The 23,526-nt window shown below is 39.6% G+C and overlaps 2 protein-coding genes and 1 pseudogene across 2 annotated transcripts in view; all 3 read right to left on the reverse strand.

Moving 5' to 3' along the window:
* Window positions 1–202: 202 nt before the first annotated feature.
* Window positions 203–10,967, reverse strand: LOC136447282 (uncharacterized). The gene is made up of 3 exons (XM_066446012.1): window positions 10,709–10,967; window positions 1,554–2,086; window positions 203–615 (listed from the first exon to the last, which is right to left on the reverse strand). The coding sequence occupies exons 2-3, from the start codon at window positions 1,839–1,841 to the stop codon at window positions 475–477; spliced, it is 429 nt and encodes a 142-aa protein (XP_066302109.1). The 5' UTR covers window positions 1,842–2,086; window positions 10,709–10,967; the 3' UTR covers window positions 203–474.
* Window positions 8,510–16,265, reverse strand: LOC136447688 (zinc finger protein 845-like; annotated as a pseudogene).
* A 4,678-nt stretch (window positions 16,266–20,943) lies between these two features.
* Window positions 20,944–23,526, reverse strand: part of LOC136447689 (protein sidekick-2-like) — a 35,736-nt gene continuing 33,153 nt past the window's right edge. The window contains exons 30-31 of the mRNA XM_066446731.1: window positions 21,526–21,532; window positions 20,944–21,044 (exon numbers count right to left, since the gene is read on the reverse strand). Of these exons, the coding sequence (XP_066302828.1) occupies window positions 20,944–21,044; window positions 21,526–21,532 (108 nt within the window). The remainder of the gene's footprint in view (window positions 21,045–21,525; window positions 21,533–23,526) is intronic.

Consider the following 23,526-nt stretch of genomic DNA (forward strand, 5'->3'; position numbering starts at 1 on the left):
CATTCAAAAGTAACATCAACTAAGAAATAAACAATTCTGGGAATTCTTAGAAATCGGGCGTAAAGTAAACTATTAGGCTCGCTCCTAAGGCGTCGCCAAAAATCATATATCTAGACTTACAAGAGATGTCAAATCCACTATATACATGCATTTTTTAACAAGAAACATAAAGGCTACTTTTGTTATTAAATCTGCTCAAACCAAATGAAATCCTTGCCAGGTGTCAAGGTTTTAGCAGCAGTATGCCTTCTACCTACTCTATTCTTGAACATGGATGCAGAACTAGAAACGATCATACTCCGTGTGTAATGATGTTACAGGTACTAGTATTACTGCATGGCACTAGCATAAGCGCTGTGCCTTGCCACTGATAGATCTGTTTAGAGATTACCTAGAGGCCAGTCTTGTCAGACGTCGGCCAGGAGGAAAGTCTGTGAATAGGGATTGGGCAGCATTTTGAAGGAGTGTAAACAATTATAGAAATGCCAGTTTTGAGAGAAGACAAGGACGATCTTTACTTCCGAACGGCAGAGTCAGGGAGTTGGCAGCTCTCTTCGCCCTGCGGTGCATGCCGGGATCAGACTGGGCCTCGAGGTTGACGAAACCGTCCGCCGACTGGAAGAAATTTGGAAAATAAATTTACTTCACCTTTCGATACCATACTGAACCACGATAGGCCTCGGCATTGTATTCGCTAAACTTTATTAAACAAACACGACAAAGTAGAAAGCCCGACAGAAACCCTCGAAAACACGTTAAAAACTAGCCGGACCCACTCCTCTGCTTGGAGAGTTTTGGCATTGTTGTACAGTACTTAATGTTTTCTTACTTTACTACATACTGCGGAAAGACTGAATGCGGCTGCATGATGTTTCAACTACTGCAGCAGCAGAAAACTGTGGACTACTACTATACTATACTATATTCTTTATCCCTAATATGCAAATGTCGTACTGTGCTGAAAACGACTAATAGATTATGCTAGGGTCACAGTTCCTATCCGGGGCCCGGCTGGGCAGCTTCTGGGAACAAAACCATTACATAAAAGACAAAAAAAAAAGACAAAAAATTTTTTAACAATTTCTTCTTATCATACGTTATGTATATTCTTGATATGCATTTTTTATTCTTTGTTTTCTGAAACAGCCCGGTCGGGCCCCGGCTTGGAAATGTGACCCTAGCTTAACAAAAATCGGCATAATACACAGAAATCTCAACAATCATGCAGATCCTATCAATCTTCGCTTCAAATAGATCCCAGCATGCCTCATGTCAACAAGCTACCCTGTCAGACGGCTACCCGGACCAATTATTCCGCTCAATTAGACCGATTTAAGTTAAATGTCAAAATGGAAGGAACGCCATCCCCAAGATTCAGGTATATTTAGTTATACTCAGAGAAAGTACACCATCTGATCACTTTCATTCAAAGTAGCTAAAACCCTTAGTTAATTCATACAAGACACAATGCACAGTTTCAATTCGCTTAAACTTTAAGCATACCCAAGAATCTTTAAATATTATTTTTTAAGTGAATGGTTTGAAATTCATACCTCAGCTTTCTCCACACGACTGTTGCCTTCCCAGGACTTATCTTTAGTCAGAACTTCCAGCGAAGCGATGCGATCTAGCATCTGGTCATTGCGTTCATTATACGCTGACAGCATCTGCTTGAGTTGCCAGTTCTGCAGCAGCAGCACCCCCACCAGCGCCGAGAAGCCCAGCACGACGGCTACGGCGAAGGCGGCCTGCAGCCCCGCCGGCCGAACTCGGGGCTTCCGGTACATAAACCCCGGTCCAGCCAGCGTCAGGTCTCCGTTCACTAGCTTATCTGTACTCATTGTCCACAACTTCAGGACAGTAGAGGAACTGATTTTAATGAATACTAATCAGGTAATGATTGTCCAAAGCAACAGAAAGACAATTCTGCCTTGCAAGCGTTCCACTGCGATCTAGCTGTATGTAACTGTGGTAGTCCGTGATGTCACGGGTCACACTTGTTTTTCAATCTGCTCAAAAGACTTGTCCAACTGCTCATGACGTAGCCAGTTCAGAGGTAACTCAGTGCCTGAAGGATCAACTCTCACTTTAAACAAAGGGGATATATACATTTTGAGATAAAAACACATTCAATTCTTCACATACTACAAGACTATGTTTTAGTAACTAGGTCTATATCATACCCAAAATCACATTGTCAGAAGTTGACTCATGTTCATGTCCCCCTCCCAAATATCCAGTCCACCATTGTTGTTTACCATATGAGAATCTCAGTGGGATCGTGAGTGAAGATTGATAATCTTGTGGAATCTAAAGAGTTGAAAAGTATTCAAGATAATGTTCATAACCCCGTGTCTTCTAGTGACTACTATTCCTACCTCTGTAATTGATTCTCCTATAAAAATCATGTAATTACTGTTTTACGATATGTACGTTTAATACCCTAGTATAGTGGATCTGCTCCAAAGTGGAAAAAAGGCTTGCATCATGGATTGGAGGTCGCTTGGTCCCTCATGTTGTCAGGTTTTACGTAAAATGGAATAGTTAGACACACGCTCCCCTAATTAGCAAAGAATAAACATGCATATGGTTACTGTGCGGGTTTGACCTTCAGAACGTTTCTCGGCTATGTTGGATCTTTGACCTTTTCAATGATTGCTGGTGACGAGTGGGGGAGGGGGCCATGATATCAATAGACGAATACAAAACTGCTTCTGAACGTTAAATGGAAAACTAGTATCGGGGGATGAGCTCGACATGGTTAGGTGTAATAAATTCCATTGTACTCGGTGTTACGGTATCCTCGAAGTGTTGTATACGATGGTTTCACCGAATCTGGGAGGCCTTATAGCTTTCGGGCTACGTGACGTTTGACCTTTATAAATGGTTGCCATTAATAAATACTGGGGATTATAACCATATCACCATTGTGGATTGAAATTGTATCAATATTAATATTTGAAAAGAAGAGTAAGCTTTCAAGCAGCGGATACGTTTTCAACCCGATTTTTAGACGTAAAAGTGATGAAATCGACGACTCTCGATGTTCTGGCTGACGTCACAACCTGGTGGAAAAACCCGTCCGACGGTTCTGCTGCAGCTGATCGTCGTTTGGGGACTGAACCTTCAACTCTGACCCCTAGTGAAAGAAGCGAACTTGCTATGCTGCTGTCTGCCTCCATTGTTGTACCTAAAACCTGGTAAAGCAAAAATAACTTGTAATTCGAAAGCTAATTAATAGTAAAAATACAATTTCAATGCATCTTCGATTGTGTACCCTTATGTGTCCGTCGGTCAATGTGTGTATGTCTATCTGTCTGGGATGTGTGTGTTTGTGTGTGTGTGTGTGTGTGTGTGTGTGCACTTTTAATTGCATCTGTATCAAACTCAATCGTAGTAAAAACTAGAGTTCCACGAACACACTATCTTCGCCAAATAATCAAGGCTTATTATGGAGAGTGATTAATATTTACATGCTTATCACCCCCTGCAAATTTGATCATACACCATACCGTTTGGAAGTTATGATTGATGGGGGGATGAGTCCAGTCTAGATAGGTTTAAAATCATTTGGTGGTACAGAGCTTGTATATATGTCTAGTGTGCTGATATATGTTATAACTGGTCATGACAAAATATTGAAAGTGATGATGAAATGGTGCAGTCAATATATATGAATAGAATAAATCTTTATTCCATATCATCCACTTTTGGAAAGACATAGTACATTTGACTTTTCCATACCTAGCAGTGGTGCAGTTTTGGTGCAGTGTACTCTCTGAGCAGAGGAGTGGGTCCGGCTGGTTATTCACATGTTTTTAGGCGTTTTTGTCAGGCTTTCTATTTTGTCCCCTTTCCGTTATGTCTCCAACCGTGTGTTGGACAAAAAATGCCTAAACTGAACGCGTTAAAAACCAACCGGACCCACACATCTGCTTGGAGTGTAATGAGACTGCCCCATCTGTTTATTTATGTGCCCCATCTGTTTATTTATACTTCTTTGCAAGGCCCTCTGTTGACCTGTTTCGGGAACACTGTCACATGCCCAATTATGGAATGTAGTGGATTTACAAACTATCCTTACTAATTATGCAGATTATCTCCTGATTTGCATAATTAGTCATTGATTGTGTAAAGCACCATCTGAGCTCTCTACATACAAAACTTCACGACGATCTGTTGACCCCTTCTCAGGTAATTCATGTCCGAAGGTCAAAACAAAAACACCCACTGCAGTTCCAAACAAGACGCTAGGGGGGCCAAACTTACACAACTTCATTCCTGTGGCATGAACTATCTACCACACAAAAATCATGACCATAGCACTTTCAGAAAATATGCCCCAAAATTTTGAAGCTCCGCTGCAGTACCTTAGGTACCCGCTAGAAGGCCAATTATCGAACTTGACCTTCCTTCCTGTAAACCCTACCCATTCACTGAATATAATACAGAACCATCTACAGCTTCTTGAGTTATGTTGTCCACATACAAATACACATCCACACAAAGCCCGCTGCAGGACCGATGGAAAATGCCAGGGGAATTATTTTTGAATTTGACCTCCGTTTTTATAACATCTACACACCTAACAAAAATCTTAAAGATCCATCAACGTTTCCGTCACTTTTTTTGCCTACATACAAACACAGAAAATGTAAAGTCTGCTGCAGTACTGTTGAAAAACGCTAGGTAAACCATTTTCGAACTTGACCTTCCTTTGTACAACCACTACACACCTACCAAAATCATAAAGATTCATCGAAGGTTTCTTGAGTTATGCTCTTAAAATACCTACAGACCCACCAAACAGCTGGCTCAACCGAAAACACAATCTTCTCCGAGTACTATAGTACTCGGCGAAGACAATTAGGTCATTTTCCCTTGACTCTTTTTACGCTGCTGTGGCATAGTTACATCCGCGTACGGTGCGTTAAGGTTTCTCTGCAGTATGATGCGTTCAGCTGAAAAATACCCCCAACCCGTACATATAAAGGACCCGCATACAGGCCCTGTAATAGGTGTGAATAGCATGTTTGGTGAAGACAATACCTTATTAAATAGTGTCAAGATTCCGTCTTTTTGATGTAAGTAATGTACGCTGTGCCCTGTAAATATAAAAGGCGTTTGAATCTGAAGATGTTGACGTCACCCATGACAAAATAAAATACAATCTATAGGGTTTTTTTCTTCCGAAAAGTCTGTAGTTTCTATCTTAACCGATGATATTCAAAAGATAGGCGGATATGTACGTTATAGCCTAAACCACTAGCTTTCTTGTAGCTCGGGAAAGTTAGAAACGAATTCTAACCAGCACAACATGCGTGTAGATAAGGAATTAATCCCATTTTGGACCTCTTGTCATGTCCACGCTATTTGTATGGGTTGTCTTGTTCAATCGGCTGACAATTTCATATGCTCGTGGCATATGTCAAAAATTCAGATCTGTCCATGTGTCGTTGGATTTTTTGAATGTCTAAAATATCATGCAGGAAATGTAACAGTTCGTTCTCTCAACTATCAATGTTAGAATTCTATACTATAGTTGCTGATCACGTACATATATTATGTGTATAAGCTAGGCGTATACTTTACGTATAATGGCTGTAGCCGGAAAGAGAAAACGGGTAATTCAAGGCCAAAAAGACGTGGCTGGATAATATCAAGGTGTGGACTGGCCTGAGCACATCACAACTAGTTAGAGAGGCCGAGGACAGAACAGGATGGGCACGGATCGCTGTTGCTGGATGTCATGACGCCCCTACGACCACTGAGGTCAAGAGTCTGAACTGAACTGAAACGGACAATTTACCAAACACTTTTTTTATTGTTTTCAGTAACTAGGACAAAATGACAAGACTCTTATATATCTTTCTCACGGGACCAGAACTCTCAGTTTCCTCCGTCGCTATGACTGCCTTTCTCGTCTGCGGTTGACTACAATATATGTGCTGGGGATTGAAGGGACGGTTGGTGAAATTCCATCTCGCAGTTTAATCATATGCTACCGTTCTGTCATCATCTGTATCATCTGATTCAAATGCATTGTCTGAGGCTATATGTGTTTTTTTATACGCCCAATGCATATATTCCAGCTATATAATCAACAGTTTTAGACCACAAAGATCATTTATAAGAAATCAACATGTTACATCGCACATATTCTCCTTACAATAGATACAGTAAATGTGACACGCAGTCCCAAACCTGTTATCTATTTTTTTACATTGATTGTCCCATGAGATACAGGAAAGGAATACGTACTGTGTTAGTTTTTTTTTCTAAAATGTCGCCCATATGAATATAATGATTCAGAAATGAAATGCACCCGTACACGCATCATCCGTATCAGCTGATTCAAATGCATCGTCTGGTGCTATGCGTGTTTTCATATAAGTCCAATGCATATATTTCAGCTATAAAATCAACAGTTTTAGACCACAAAGAGCCCTTTTATGAAATCAACAAAATATTACATCGCACGTCTTCTTACAATAAACATAGCAAGTGTAGCACACAATTCTTTTATATCTATTTTTACACGGATTTACCCGTGAGATATGGAAAAGAAACATATACTGTATTATTTTTTTCTTCGAAAATGTCGCCCATATGAATATCATCATTGATTCAGAAATGAAAATGTTGTCCACCGTGTTTGACATACAGTATTTACAAGTTCTTTCGCACACAGGTAAGTTCTTGTACCGCCATTTCTCGATCTCAAGGGGGTGGGCACTAATTCTAATTTTGCTATTTTTATGATTTCTTGCATGTCTTATAAAACCTTAGCTTATCAGTATCAATAGTCAAATTATGACAGAAAGTTTGAATATACATATTGGTAATTCTGGACCTTAACATAGTGCATACTGATATATGTCACTTGATGAATCGTAAAATAGAACATAGAGGAGTATCCACTATTGTCTAATATTTCTTTTACACGTTGTAACAGAGTTCTGCTACGACTAGTTGCAATAAAGTCAATCCTTTTATATATTTTCTTTTTTTTGCACGGATTTACCCGTGAGATATGAAAAGGAAACATGTACTGTATTATTCTTTCTTCGAAAATGTCGCCCATATGTATATCATTACTGATTCAGAATTCAAAATGCACCCCTAAATAGAATTTTCATATGCACTGCATAACGTTGCATATCTCATAAACAATATCAATTATTTGCTTTTACGCTTGAACAAATACAATGTGTGATGTTTAGTTGTCATGTATTTGCATACACTTTATCTATTTGTAGGATTCAGCGTATCATTCAGGGACAAATATTCAACGAAAATCATTCTTCGCATATCTGTATTGAAATATCTGCTCATGAATATACTCTTCGCAAATTTGCCATCGCGTAATATATGTCTGTTTTTTCCAGAAACTGTACAGATGTAAGAGTTTTGTCAAGGATATAGTTAATTCCATGCAAAGGGCTGCGGTACATGCATAAATTAGTCATGCAGGGAGCAGCATTGAGAATATCGTTGAGATTAATTATTCAAAAGGTAGGGAGGTAGGGAAAACAAGTCTTGTTTCAGTGTCCCGCTCGCCACCGATGTTATACTTAAAACTGACATGTTAGACGTGACACTGAGAGTCAAATACATCCCTTAAGTGCGAAAATCAAAATCTATTTGCAATTATTGATATTCCTGATGCCTCCTACCGTGAGTAAGTAGGCTTCTTTTCTTATATCATAAGGGAAACATCCAAGAATTAAACAACGATACAATGTTTATTTCTTTGTGATTAAAATGGGATATGCACAATGTTGGCATCTTATGGCAGCAAATACGGAACAATCAAAGAACTGTATTAAGACAGAGAAAAGCATCAACTCACATCTGTTGTTCACGATATATTGAGCACCATCATACCAAGACCTACCAACATACTGAATATCAATACAATCCATCCAGGCAACCTAAGTTATGCTGTTCATCCACACACTTAACATTACATACATGCAAAGTTAATGCTACCGAAAACAAAACCTTCTTGGCGAATGTAAGTTTTTGACTTCATTCGATTTTTTTTCTATTTGTTGATAGCTAAGTATATTTACAGATATTAGTTAATTAGTCAGTGGTAATAACTAGCTAGGTTTAATTGCTATACCGAACTGCATAGGTTTTTCACAGAGGACAGAAGTTGATACCTTCACAACCCGAGCAGTCCTATTCCATAACGTGTAACTCTGTTATTCACAGTTTAAACTGTACAAGTGTGTCTTCCATGCACAAACTCTGACCATAAGATAGTGCTGCCATGATGACCTCGTTTTCTAGCAACCTAACGCACGTTCTCGTTAAACTGTACTCTTGCGGGAGTGCATTTCGAAATGGCGCCCGTAATGGGGATGCGGTATATTTCGGTTACAGTTCCATTTTTAAATGAACTCCCATGTGAATGTTGATGCCGATGTGTCCAAAACTTTTGTGCTGTTTCTATTGATGAATGAAGCAATAATTATGACGACCCTTAATTCATATGAGTGTCACATTGTTAAACATGGCCTTTCATCGGCGTGAGTCTTCATGTGTCTTTTCAAATGACCCAGCTGATGGCTGGACTGCCCTTCGCACTCCTCACATCTGTATGCCAGTGTGAGTCTTCATGTGTGCCTTGAGGTTACCCATCCGACTGAACTGTTTGCCACACTTTTCACACATGTAGGGTTTCTCACCTGTGTGAGTCTGCGCGTGTCTCTTCAAATCACCCAGCTGACTGAACTGTCTGTTGCACTCCTCACACCCGTAGGGTCTCTCTCCCGTGTGAATCCGCATGTGCCTCTTCAAAACACCCGGCTGACTAAACTTCCTACTGCACTCCTCACACATGTAGGGTTTCTCAGCTGTGTGAGTTCGCATATGTTTCTTCAGAGCACCAAGATCACTGAACTGCCGGTTGCACTCTTCACATTTGTATGGTTTCTCACCAGTGTGAGTCCGCATGTGCCTCTTCAAATCACCCAGCTGACTGAACTGTCTTTTACACTCCTCACACCTGTACGGTTTTTCTCCTGTGTGAGTCCGCATATGTCTCTTCAGAACAGCAAGCTGATTGAACTGTCTTTTGCACTCTTCACACTTATACGGCGTCTCTCCTGTGTGAGTACGCATGTGTAAACTCAAACTTTTCTGCCGATTGAACTTCTTATTGCACTCCTCATACCTGAAAGATTTTTCACCAGTGTGGGTTCGCATGTGTCTCTTCAGATTACTAAGGTCACTAAATTGTCTGTTGCACTCCACGCATCGGTGGGTCTTCTTTATTGCCTTATTTGCCTCGAGTGGCTTCGTTCGACTCAACTGACAAATGGACTCCTCAAGTGGTCTATCAGTGATGTCAGGCTGCATCCGGATCGTCTTTTTGTCAGCACCATCACTTCCTTCCTTGGAGGAAAATTCTTCTGTTTTCTCTGCAACCTCTTCTTGATTGATTTCAGTGGGAATATCCATGATGATCTACGTGGAAATAAATGAGAAATCAAACCATAAGTCAAAATGATAGTCCAAAATTGAATTCCTGCAAATATGACTTAGGACATGCAAACTTCGTCTAGTAAACTCTCTGTCAAAATTCACAACATTTAGTAGAAAGCGAAACACTACAGAGAAATACAAAATAAGTTTATGAGGGTACTAGTACTCTGTCTTATTCGATTATCTTTAGATTGAGTACTAGGAAGAGTTTTAGCACATTTAAATCAAAATAAGCATGACTTGGTCTATCCGCATGTGTACATGTCAAGACAAAGTATAGCTCACAGACAAGTTGGTCACTTTGAAATATGTCTATACTGGAATGTTAATGGTGTTAAACCGGTTTTGGTGTGGTCGTTGATTGCAGACTACATTCAAGTAAAAATCAAATGAAGTGGACAAGGGTGCTAAATCATTAATTTCCATAGAGAGAGGGGTCCGACAAAACCTAGAAGACTATACTCGCACGACTTGTACCGTAAACAAATAATAATGAAAAGGCAGCACAGTTGAGATTTCCCGTACAAAAAATTCGACACTCAAACACAAAGACGGCTCTATGGTATTACCTAGTTGTACATGCATTCAAGATGACCACCGATTTGATATAACACAGGAAACATATGCTACATATAGGTATGGTGCAAATATTTATAATGTGTTTGAACTTTTTTCCACTTTAATGTGATATAAATTCACATGTCGTTATAGCTATGGGTAATAGAAAATTTAGATATTAAAAAAAGAACAAGACAAAGAAACATCATTCCTTGCAAAATGTTTTGTAGCTGCGATAGGTCGATAGCAGTAACAGAACATGTTTATTAAAAAACTTCATTTTGAGCAACCTGACTGCTTGACTCAAGACAAATATGATTTATAGTTAAATAAATCAACGTGATTCTGCATGGACCAAGTTTAGCTTGGACAACAAAAATTATGAATAACGAGGATGCTATTTGATAAGCTAGAAGGAAGTATTCTAAAGAAGCCAAGATTCGTTCATGTTCTGGGCAAATCATATCCGTTCTACAATAAGTATTCATTTGAATACTTATTGTAGAACGGATATGATTTGCCCAGAACATGAACGAATCTTGGCTTCTTTAGAATACTTGCTTGGAAAAAGGCTACCAACCCCTAACCCACATGCCTCTAAAATCTTGGAACAGAAAATATACAAGAATATGCTCTATACAAGAACATTACTTACCGTACTGAAACGTTAGCTCTCCAAGGAAAGGGACTGCACAATGTTTTAACAGCGACACCGGTTCTTGCGTCTTCAGAGTGGGTATGTAAGGAAAGAACCAGAATAGCCAAGTTTTATAGATGGTGGCTTGAAGGACAGTGGAGTAACCGGTTTGGTAGGTTACACGTGATTGTGGAACAAAGCGAAGTGCAATGCTGAATGTGCTAATTTGCATAGAGAAGGGATAAGACAACGTGAGGAAAAGTACCACAAATAACACGAAAAGGGAACTGTAAAGCTATTAGAGACAATAAACAAACAAAAACAATGCTTTGATGAAGGATAGTTAAGTCATTGGCATACGACCATGTCTTGACTTACTCTTCTATTGAACCACATAGAATCGTCTTCACTTCATTAACATATCTGTTCAGAGTTTTGGTATAAAACCTGGTTCTGCCAGATATTTCCTTAGTCAGTGACAAAAGATAGCGGATGCTGTCTGAATTCGAAACTGAGTCATTAGCATACAAACTTGTCTTGACTTACTATTCTATTGAGCCATCCGAATTTGTCTTCACTTCATTAACATATCTATTCAGGGTTTTGGTGTAAAACCTGGTTCTGCCAAATCTTTCCTTAGTCACTGACGAAAGATAGCGGATGCTGTCTGAAACGTCTGACTGTTTCAAAATTTTATCCAGTTGCTTGAGTAATTGTCTTTGGCGTAAAACAATACTGTTTGTACATTGTATAAGTAACGACTTTGAACCATGGTTGACCTCACGGTTCGTAGTTTAACATCATACCTCAAGTCTTGAAATATGTTTTTTAAAGGGTTTTAGTATACATATGTGATTAGGTCGACTACCAACTAAGTAATGATAGATTCTGGCCCACTGGCATGCTCTTATGTACTGCTAGCGTTCTGGATATGAATTATGGTTGTGGTTAATCTCAATCCAATGGTAGTGACGCCAGACCTGTGTAAAATAAAGAGACGATAAGAAGGCGTGCTACACTTAAGTACGCCTGTTAATTTCTTGAAATTGTGAACATTATCTGTACCCCTCAAGGCTTTTCATTATTTTGTGATTTCACAAAAATATCTAAATCTAATATCTAGACAATTTATACACCTCACTAAAATAAACATTTTTCAGCAAAAATTAATATAATTTTTTTTGGCAGATAAGGGTAACATCAGATGTAAAAGGCAAAACGATATTTGTTAATTTGTGTGAGATGCAGAAGGCTAAAGACGGTATTCTTGGGGCAATACCAAATGAATGCTTTCACTCGTTGGAAATCCACCATTTTGAAAATTGCTCGTTGCCACGGCAACCGTTGACCACTGTTGATTTTTGCATGTCTAGACCAAGGCTCTACCAACAAACAAAACTTGAGCAAGAACATTTCATAACAATTTTCACTTTGCCCACCTTTTGCTTATTTTGTACGAACAATATCATCCCTGGAATACACAATTGTTTGCACAATCCACTCTCTGACAAAATGAAAATTCATCCAACAGACTAATTTGATTCGAAAAAAAAATGAATCCACCAATAATACACAATTAACGGTGATTTGAATGGTTAGCTTTTGACTTCTTAATGGCTTATGTGCAGTAAAAGGGTAATAACGTCACACAAAGCTAGAGGCTCCTTTTTAACACTAGTACTTAGAGCAAGAACATTTATAAGCTACATTAGGTAAACAGAATGTCCTCGGTCCCGTATATAGCCCAAGCTTTCAGCTGGCAGACTAATTTGATTCGGAAGGAACGAATCCACCAATAAGGAACGATTAACGTCGAATTGACATACTTTGGAATTTCTTCTCCATTACAACAACATTAAAGCACGCGACAGAAGAGCCAGAATATACGATTAGGTAGGGAAAAAGCATTTCGCTTTGTCTCAAGTTTGACAGAAGAAGGAGATTTATGATTTGCCCATTTGAAGTAAATCAGATTGATTACGTCGTCAGTAAACATCAGTACAGCTCAGTTTTCAGGAGTAGATACGAGAAAGAAATAAAGGCTTTGATTTTGTTGATGATACTGATCAATTCCTATCTTCATTTCTTGACACCACATCAGCCTGTCGATAAGTGAGGACCTTGTTTAAAAACAATGTTTTATTGATTGCTATTTCCTTAAACAACACACTTCATCGACATCTAAGTCACCAAAATAAAGTCTTAACTTTTAGAAACATCCAAGCCTATATATAAGCGAGAAAAAAATAACATAAGTATGCAGAAAATAAACTTTATTGGTAAAAGTTAAAAAGAAAACAGACAAGAAAGTTAGCTCAATCTAGAGAAATCAAATTTGTATGTAGTTCGTCGATCAGATCAAGAAAATAAGATTAACAAAATAATGATTTATTCGTAGATAAGTAATAAAAAGCTCGTACCCTACGCAATAACAACACAACATCTTTCATTATAATCCCGAAAACTCAAAGTGTTTGCAACTCAACTACTTGCAAAAGTCTTGCGCTAGTTACGCAACATTTAACAACGATAAAAAGGATAAATAGAACAACTTAAAACGTATTTTACAAAGTACAGCATTTATCTATAACTTAGTATAAGCCCATTTGTAAATTCGAGTACACATGTACATGTGCAGTATCAAAGGTGAAGGCCCTTGGCTTGTCTCGATTTGCATAAAAATGCCCATACGTCTCAGGGGACTTCACCTTTGACACAGCACATGCGGATATGATTACTCCCCAAGTGAATCTTCAAGAGTTTTTTATACATTTTTTTAGACTTAACTGTTGACTGCAGTCTTCAAGCCTGTGTGCGTTTTCAAGTGTTTCTTCAGAGTTCCAGCCTGGCGAAACGTACTGCTGCATTCCTCACACCTATACGGTTTCTCACCTGTGTGAGTTCGCATGTGGTTCTTCAGACTGCCTAGCTGTGTGAACTGTCTGTCGCATTCCTCACACATGTAGTAGGGCTTCTGTCCTGTGTGTGTTAGCATGTGAGTCTTCAGATTACCCGGGACGCTAAAGCTTTTGCTGCATTCCTTACACTGGAATGGTTTTTCGCCAGTGTGAGTTTTCATATGACTTTTCAAGTGACTCAACATACTGAAACTCCGGCCACACTCCTCACAATTGAAAGGTTTCTCCCCAGTATGAGTTCGCATATGTCCCTTAAGATTACCCAGTTAACTAAACCGTTTGCTGCACTCCTCACATGCGTAGGGTTTCTCCCCTGTATGGATGAGCATATGTGTCTTCAGATTGACCAGCAAACTAAACTGACTACTGCACTCCTCACACCTGTATGGCTTCTCACCCGTATGAGTGCGCATGTGTTTCTTAAGATCGTGAAAATCAGCAAATTGCCTACAGCACTCCTCACACTTGTAGGGTTTCTCCCCCGTGTGAGTCCTTAAGTGCAACTTCAGATGAGCCAGCCGACTGAACTGTTTGCCACACTGTTCACACCTGTACGGCTTCTCACCTGTGTGAGTGCGCATGTGCAGTTTCAGTTGGTTTTGATTGCGAAAGTGTCTGTTGCACTGCTCACACCTATAGGGCTTCTCTCCGGTGTGAGACCGCATATGTACCTTTAGATTATTCAGCCGACTGAACTGCTTGCCGCAATGCTCACACCTGTAGGGCTTCTCACCCGTGTGAGTGCGCATGTGAAGATTCAGATGCTGTTGTTGACTGAACTGCTTGCCGCATTCCTCACATCTGTAGGGTCTCTCCCCTGTGTGAGTTCGCATGTGTCCTTTCAGATGATCCAGTCGACTGAACTCTCTGTTGCACTCCTCACACCTGTAGTGTTTTTTCCTTGTGTGGGTCTGTGGCTCAAGACCCCCAGATTGGTTGCTGTACTCCTTATTTTTCGTAGGGCTGCTCGCAAAATCCCCTTCCGAACCTCCACTGACGTCTTCACAGAGTATGCTTGTTGTTGCCATGGTAACAGTCCAACCCACTTCTATAACAAGGACATAAACGCAAAAATATTAAACGTCTGCTTGTTTGTTTGGTTTGAATAAAGGATCTACTCTGAGATAAGCCTGCAAATGACTAGTATAAAGAATATGTAAAACAGACCAGGTAAAAAAAAAGATGTATTTCTACACATGATGCCATTGCTAGAATAATTTTTAATTGGGTCTACAAGAGGCAGGCTGAGAGACATATATTTGTGTGCAGGAAAAATTATTATGTTCGTGTCGCCATATTACTAATCTTAAGATGATATGAAACATGAATATTTGTCTAATAAAGATCTTATTATCAAGTTCTTTCGATCAGTCATTCACATGTGATTGTGGGACTCGAACTTTTCATTTGGTAATAAGGCATACACTCCATTTTGAACCAATTAGAAGAGGAATAGCGAATTTACTACACCTGGGAGTACGAAGGGTCATTTGTATATGTATGTTTTTTGCATGTGAAGTCATAGTTCAAGACAATGTAGAATAAGAAAGCGTGCATAATCATCTATGAGAAACATCAAGACCATTTCATGTCATTTCACAATGATTTTAAAATAACATATGGGTTAGAAGCTTAAGAGGCTGCCACCAAGGCATTTTTACCATTCATCTACAAGAACTAGTTAAAGAAATATAAGAAACGCAGCTTTATAATATATACAGATGGAGCTTGCATGATCTGCCGATTCTGATTCTTAACGTATGAACTAGTGTTGTTTATATTCAACTACAGACTAGGCAATTTAATGCAATTTATATTTGTTTTTTGGTGATTGAGTAATGGACATTTCACCGAAACGCATAGAGGAGTGGGTGAATCGTCTCTCAACGTAATAAGCTAGTTCACGGTTGCTACTACGCATGTGAAGTGTCAAAGACGAAGGCCCCCGGCTTGTAAACAGTGCTCGTCTCGACATTTGTCTCGATGGGTTTTGTTTACGACTTGGGGGCCTTCACCTTTGACACTGCACATGCGTAGTAGCAACCGTGAACTAGCTTATTCGGCGGTTTTCTAGCGAGGACATCAACGCCCACTTAGTTCGATTCTTTCACTTACAAATGGGGGGGGGAGGCAATTAGGGGCATTCTAAACAACATGTATGTTCAAATATAGACACAAATACAGATCTTTCAAACAACAAGGACCATCAAAGAAGAAATATGTTCAGTGATTATTGTCTACCGGATACTAACATACCACAGAGCAAAACAGACTTGGAATTTCGAGTACGCATGTGCAGTGTCAAAGGTAACGACCACTGAAACGCAAACAAAAAACCCGCCTAGGCATTGTTATGTAAATCTAAACAATGTGGAGACTAGAACTGCTTACAAGCCAGGGGCCTTCACCTTTGACACTGCACATACGTCGTCGAAATTCCGAGTGGACTTATTGCTCTACGCCTTGGTAATTGTACGTGATGCATATTTTGAGATATACAATCTGGTAAATACACACTATTTCTATAATGATAAAGTGATGTAGTAGATGTAACCTAGTACCAGTAGAGGTCGATCTGTGGGGCGTTGTTGTCGCCTCTTTCCCTTGGTTGTCTCCGATGCGTTCGTCTCCGGTCTTCTTCTCTTGCACGAATTTAAAACCATGTGGGCTAACTAATTATCCAGAATGACGTCATTACTGCTCTAGCAAGTGAGACGTCATTAGCTATTCTAGCCAATCGCATCTCAGTCCCTTAATGTATTTAATACACATGACGTCAATTGTTTTTGTGAAAAGTCAGAATACAGCCGCGTTATTGGATGGAATTATGAATTATTATCAGACGACATTACACCGCATTGCATTGAACATTACCTAATATCTAAACTGCCCGCTTATTCAAAAGAAGTACAAACTTAAGACATTTCCATGCAGAATTTGGAAGGATAATGAAGGACAAGAACATTTGCATGCAGACTCCCATATAGCCAACCGGTGCGCTTTATTCGGAAACACATCATAGTGCTAGTGAGACCAAACTGGTTGCAATTCTATCGTTTTCTGCCAGGGGGCACACGAGTGTAGGTTCTGCAACCGCCGCTCTTTGCAGAGCCAACGTGCATGTACGTATATGTATGTATGTGTGTTTGTATGTAGACAACTTAGCTCGAGAAACTGTGGATAGTTCTGCATGATATTTGGTGGATGGGTAGGAGTCGGAGTCGCAAAAAGGAAGGTCGAATTTCGAAAATGGGCCTCCTAGCGGGTGCCTGAAATACTGCAGTGGAGCTTCATATTTTGAGGTCAGATTTTCTGCAAGAGCAACGGTCATGATTTTGTGTGGCAGATTAAGCCCTTCCGCGGTGAAGTAAGTTGTGTAAGTTTGCAACCCCCAGCGGCTTGTTTGGAATTACAATGGGCGTTTTTGGTTTGACCTTTGGACATGAATATCTCGGGAAGTGGTCGGCAGATTGAACATCGCAAATCAGCGCTCTCCCCCCAAAATGAACGCCAGTGTTCTTCGAACTGGCTGCGAAGGAGGCTAGGTGGCAGGCACCAATAGGTGCGCCATTGCGTGTTATGATCGGTGCAGCGTGTGAAGAAAAACAGCCGGTTTGTACCGTGACTACCGTCCCATTTGCGCCCCACTTTTCTTCGAGTATTTGGAAAGGAAGGTCGGTACCTTCCAATCTCCTGTGTCCAACTTCTTAGCGAGTTGCTTCGCTAAACCTTACGACGCAGGTGAGTGCGTCTCCATTATAAAGACTTGCAGCGTTAGTTAACCTTGTTTTGTTGCGTTAGATGTAAAGACTTTTCAGCGTTGATTAGCAATGTTTTTCTAATAATTAGCTCAGTGTTAAGACCCTCAGCGTTGATGAACCCAGTTTTGTTGAGCTCAATGTTAAGACTTGCAGCGATGATGAATCTTGTTTTGTTGCAAGGATTGACCGCGTTTGTAAGATAGATACCGAAGTGAACGGTCTGCGCATCCCAGGCGGCATCAATGTCACTTTCCCCGTATGGGCCATCCACTATGACGAAGACATCCGGCAGGAACCGGAAAAAGTTCGAGCCCGAGAGGTCAGTCGATTTGCCGGCTGTTTTACATCCTACGGTCTAATCAAAATTTATGTGCAGCACTTTTCAAAAGTTAGGTCTTGGTCACTTTCGTCGTTTCATCGTACAAAACTGAGCATTCTTGGACTAGTTGTAGTCTCTATAAGACTTACTACGCCAGCTTATTTGCCAGGGAAGTTTGGCCACCAGAGGGTTTCATTTGCAAGCAGGAAAAAAGTTTTTTTTTGCCAAATTCTACGATGCATACTCCCGTATTCAATCAAGCCTCCTGTGACCGCTCGCCGCCCTGTAACCGCCTCGCAACCCAAGGCGGGGAGGGGACAGAAACCCCCGGACTGCTGGAGTTTGCGTTATACAGACTAGAGGCCCGCTCTCTAGAGGAATGGAGTGAAGAATGGCGTGAATGATGTTTTGATGTTTTATTAGAAAACACAGAGCGCACATGCATTTGATCACAATAAGCACAAAACATAAAACATACATATGACCAGAACACACATAAAACTACATAAAAACATACTACATTTGCATGATAAGAAGATCGCCTTTCAAGGTCATAGGTCAATTTCAATGATATTAGGACATTTCTTGTACATACCACACGTTCTCTAAGTCTGTGGTTGTGTTTATCTTATATACAGAACATAAGGACTTCGTGTCTGGATTTATGCCTCTCTTTAATCGGTACAAGTTTGAACCTTTTCATCTGCGTATTATATAATGATGTATATATAATAAGTATCAAGTACGTATAATTATTATCATAATGTTACGTAGAAACCCATCTTTGAAATATCGGCATCAAAACTCATCAAGAGACAGCATAGATGCAATGGTAACCTTGCAATCACTGCATATTTTAGATAACTTTGTTTTCTATTGCTGCCCATAGATATGCTCTTTTCTTGGTTACGCACGAGTGTACTACTAGACACAACAATGATTTGTATTATCATACAATAAGTTTGGAACAGTTTGCCTGCGTGTAACAATACGTGCACGAACGTTATAGAACCATCACCTTGTCATCATGGCACACTGTTTATTGTTTTAATTCGCAAATGCACACATATCTAAAAACAATATGAAATACAATCTAAATCGTACGTTATCAAAACTAAGCAAGATTGACGATATGACAAAAGTTGAAATTATTCCATAAATCCTCTAAATGAATCAGTAGTTAGTTACAGAAAACACATTTCAAAATAAATGAGAACCATTGAACAGGAAATGTAACTCATTTCAAGTTATTGAACATAATGAGTGTGTTACGATTACACATGATCAATGCTGAACATAATTTGCAGATTGTAAAGAAATATGTCAAAATTATACAAAAATAACATGACAACATTACAAGCACAACAGGATAATTCGAAAGAATATAGATCGTATACCATCATCATTAATTCAGATCATAATAAAACTACTAATGCTACCAAGAAAAATGTACGGCATGCTTATTTGCCGTGTAAGTATCATCATACTGTAATGGAAAGAAGGATGCCAACTGTGAAAGGTAGCCGTCGACATCTCAGTATAGCTCGTCCATGGATTCTTCCGGGTTACTGTAGGCGCTTCCATCGAAACCATTTAGGACAATGTAGTCCTGTATAAGATGTCAAAGGGAAGGGATAAGTTATCAGCATAGTATGATAATGATAATAAGTAATAAAGAGAGATGCTTGTATATTAGAAATCTTGTAGAAATGAAAATGCAACCTGAGATAGTAAATGAATTATGGTTTGATAATAACTTCATTCGATTTTTTTTTTTCAGTTACCAAGTTACAGAATACTTTGCACGTGTGCCAGATTGAGCCATGATCAGTTCTAAGTTCAAGTGGTGAATGCATGAATGAAAGACCTTTATTGTAATGTACAAGGCACTAATTTCAAGTAATCCACAGAACGTTTTTTACGTCTTTATTAAGGAATACTTTAATAAACAGCGCAACAACACATTTACAATTTTACAAATATACCGAACGTTGCACTTTGCGTATAAGTACAGAAAGTGATCATATTGTGCCAATTAGGACGAGTATCAAACAATCGTTACGTCGCGTTCACGTTCGTTGTAGGTAGTCGTACGGTTCTGATGTAGAATTTACAAGCAGGCTGTGACAGAGGAGGATCTAAAACTGTATTTGCCGTAATAGACTATTGAATTTTGTGTGGCATATGCACGACTATCCATATAATGCCCTCATCAGTTTGTGAGCGGGCCCTTATACTATCAATCAATCTCAAATCTATGTCACCTATGGAGGCAAATGACTAATATTTTGCCCATTGTGCAAGTGTAGGGTTTGCTGCCCGAAGGTGGCCTTGCCATGATTTCAGTCTTAGAAAATAAGGAACTTCTTCCAAATAATTTTCTTACCAACACAAGTGAAATTTTAGGGAATCAAAGAATAAACCTACATGTTCAACTTGCAGAAGAGTCTCCAAAGCTAGCTCCAGCTGTGGAAAAGTGGGCCTCAGCAAAGGATCTTCATTCCAGCACTTCATCATCAGGTTGAAGCTGAGTAGAGATAACAAGACTGTTCAGTCTAAAATTGAAGGTTTGAGCTGATTGGTATAATCAACCACTCAAGTTTAGCACATCTCTACCTACTATCAAGTGTATTATTTATCTCTACCCTTTTGAAGTGTAGCACATCTCTACCCTACTCAAGTGTAGTTTATCCCTACCCCTTTGAAGTGTAGCACGTCTTTACCCTACTCAAGTGTAGTATATCTCTGCCCTTTTGAAGTGAAGCACATCTCTACCCTACTCAAGTGTAGCATAACCACATTGAAGTGTATCACATCTCTACACTATTCAAGTGTAGCATATATCTACCATATTGAAGTGTAGCACATTTCTACCATACAAAAGGAGGATAGTATATCTCTACTATTTGACATGTAGTACATCTCTACCCTACTCAAATATAGTATACTAGTATCTCTACCCTTTTAGCACATCTCTATCATACACAAGCGTAGCATATATGTATCCTACTTAAACATTGTGTATTTCTACTCTACTTATATATGCAGTATATCTTCACTACCCCTCACTTATATCTTTGATACAATGTATATAAAACCCAATTGTACCAATAAATGTATTTCAGATTTCTCTGGTTGGAAATTTCGGAAATTACAAATAATTCTGTATTGTCCAAAATATTTTTCCATGATCATACACATATAGAAACAAACAAACAAACAAACAAACAAACAAACAAACAAACAAACAAAAATTTACATGCTGTCATCACAATGGTCCGGTTTCTCCAGCCTGCGTCCCTGTTTCACGTAGTTCATCACCTCACGTTTGGTCATGTCGGGGTAGGGTGTGCCTCCTGTTTGATACAACGTGCAAACATTCATTCAATCATTATATTTTCTCCGTCTACATTAGGAAGTTCAACGAGAATCCCTCTTTAGAGATTGTATGACAACTCTGCAGTACCCAAAATATCAGTGTCATCGAAAATACAGTCGTTTCACATGTGGTCTTTACAGAGAAGCGACGTAATTGTATTAGTCATATTGAGTCAGTTTAACATTTAAGAAAAATAAATGACAACTCGATAAAGATTGGGCATCCAGGTAATATGATACGCAAGGTAACAGTTACTCGAGCAACTGGATAAAATTGGAAATTCTATCCATTATCTACACGGGATAAGATTAGAATATCCACGTTCATCCAACTTTAACTAGTTGCTTGAGTAACCGTGGTGAGAAAGGATATCGTCTGAAAACATTTAGCAGCTTATTTTGTCTACTACACTTCTGGTGATATATTTGTAATCAAAATCGATCATCTGAATGGCTAACCTGCGTCCTGGGTAGAGTTTGTTTTGAATTATCATAATGTCCTATGTATTAAATGTGCTTTGGACAGTGGTTACAGTGGGAAATATATCCAAAAAGACAAGTTCACCATAGGGAAAATATATACTTGCCTAGCGTGACGATCTCCCACTGCTTGAACAGACAGATTTCCGCTTTGAAAACCTGTGTATACCTGCTAGGAAATCCCTAATTTCCACGGGTTTCAAAGAGTTCCCACAGTGAAAATGCGATGTGTCCCTTTTGGGGAACCTATGCACATCTGTGTAAACGGACCATTTGCGTGTACACTTTGTGTCCTTCGATGAAAACCTGTGCGCACAAGTGTGTAAACGTGTGGACATGTGTGGAAATTACATGTGTCGGCCTTTGTGTGCAAACTAGTGGTGCATAATTTAGCAGTAATTATCGCGTGATTATCACCTAATTATCTCCCCAGTTGGTCTAACCACGCGGCCCGTCCAGACACATCCGGGTACTCCTTCAAAACACCTTTTGTCATTGAAAGTAGCGTCGTTGCTATGCTACTACGCCCGGAAACCGTCCCCCCCCCCCCCAACCCGGGGGACACCGCCCTGCCCCCTCCCAGCCCCCTGCCTTATACCACCTCGTCATACCGAAAGCACACGGAATCATTGTTCGTAAAGATTGACATTTTATTCACTTAATTAGAGATAAACAACAACCAATACATTCCAGTCGATACATTCTCTAAATTACATACATTTACATTTACACATGCAGTCTTTTAAAACGTTCACAGTTACACACAGACTAAGCTAACAATACCAAGACAAAAGGTGAAAACGTACGAAGTGTCTGAATGAAAATTAACAAAAGAATACAGATACATTGAACATTATTTCGAAACATGTACAAAACTCTAACAAATCTATTAGGTTAACAGCTACATGCATTGATAAGTTCGAATTCTACATGGATTTCAAATGTTGTTGCCTACAATTCTGTCTAACTGCTGCCCTCTAGAGGCAGAAAGTCATCGTTTTCATCGAACTGAGGTAGTCAGGCTGAACTGTCCAGTGGCGCAGTAGTGTTAGGCTAAAACCTAGCCGCACCGGGTCCGTATGACTCGTCGCACGTTGCTTTACTGTATCCAGACACGCCGCTGCAATGTCCACATTCTTCATCCGACACGGGTTGAAAAGTCCGGGGCGAAGCCGTAGTCAAAAGTCCGGACTGTCTTGCTTTACCAAGGAGGCCATTTGTCCATATAACCTCCGTAGCTTCCTGTCGCGATGTTCTGTGTTCAAACGCCTTGCATCAGTCTTGTCGTAGAATAGAAACCAGGCTCAAAATAATCCCAGGCAGGAGTCAAATAACCCACGCTAGTATCCAGACACAGAGATAGCAACAACACACATCTGCACATCTCAAATACAAACTGAAAGATTTGAAAATGGTGACAAGAACCTTGATTGGTCCCTGCTTTTTAAACCACGTGCTAACCGAGAAATACTATTGGATGTCCCTTTTTTTACTAGAATTTGCATTGACACAGACATAATCACTTGTGAAACACCGTGTATGTCTATTGCATACATTCAGATTTGAGCAGCCTGATTACTAGTTTTTCACAGATTAACAATACCTGCCAAGGACGGTGTTAAAACATGCGGCCGTGTCTTATGAATAATGACGACAGCCTGATAAAATTAGTAGGTTAACAGTAAAAGTTGCTAGTAAATCGTTCTATCGACGATATAACCGGCGAGGAAATTAGAATACATCAAGTCAAATATATAACATGTCATGTTCCAAAACAACATTTACTAAAAGGCAATGGACGCCATTCAGTGCAAGGTGAACATGTTACATGTATGTGTGTGTGTTTTACGGAGACACGGACCTATGTCGATGATAGTTCGCGTGTGACGTAGTTAATCTTTCTATTAATCAAAGTGATACACATAGCAGTCTAGATTCATGTGACTTGAACGAACATCACAGTCGCTACAGAAAATTAAT

This window comes from Branchiostoma lanceolatum, chromosome 13 (genome assembly GCF_035083965.1).
Source record: "Branchiostoma lanceolatum isolate klBraLanc5 chromosome 13, klBraLanc5.hap2, whole genome shotgun sequence".
NCBI classification, from domain to species: domain Eukaryota; kingdom Metazoa; phylum Chordata; class Leptocardii; order Amphioxiformes; family Branchiostomatidae; genus Branchiostoma; species Branchiostoma lanceolatum.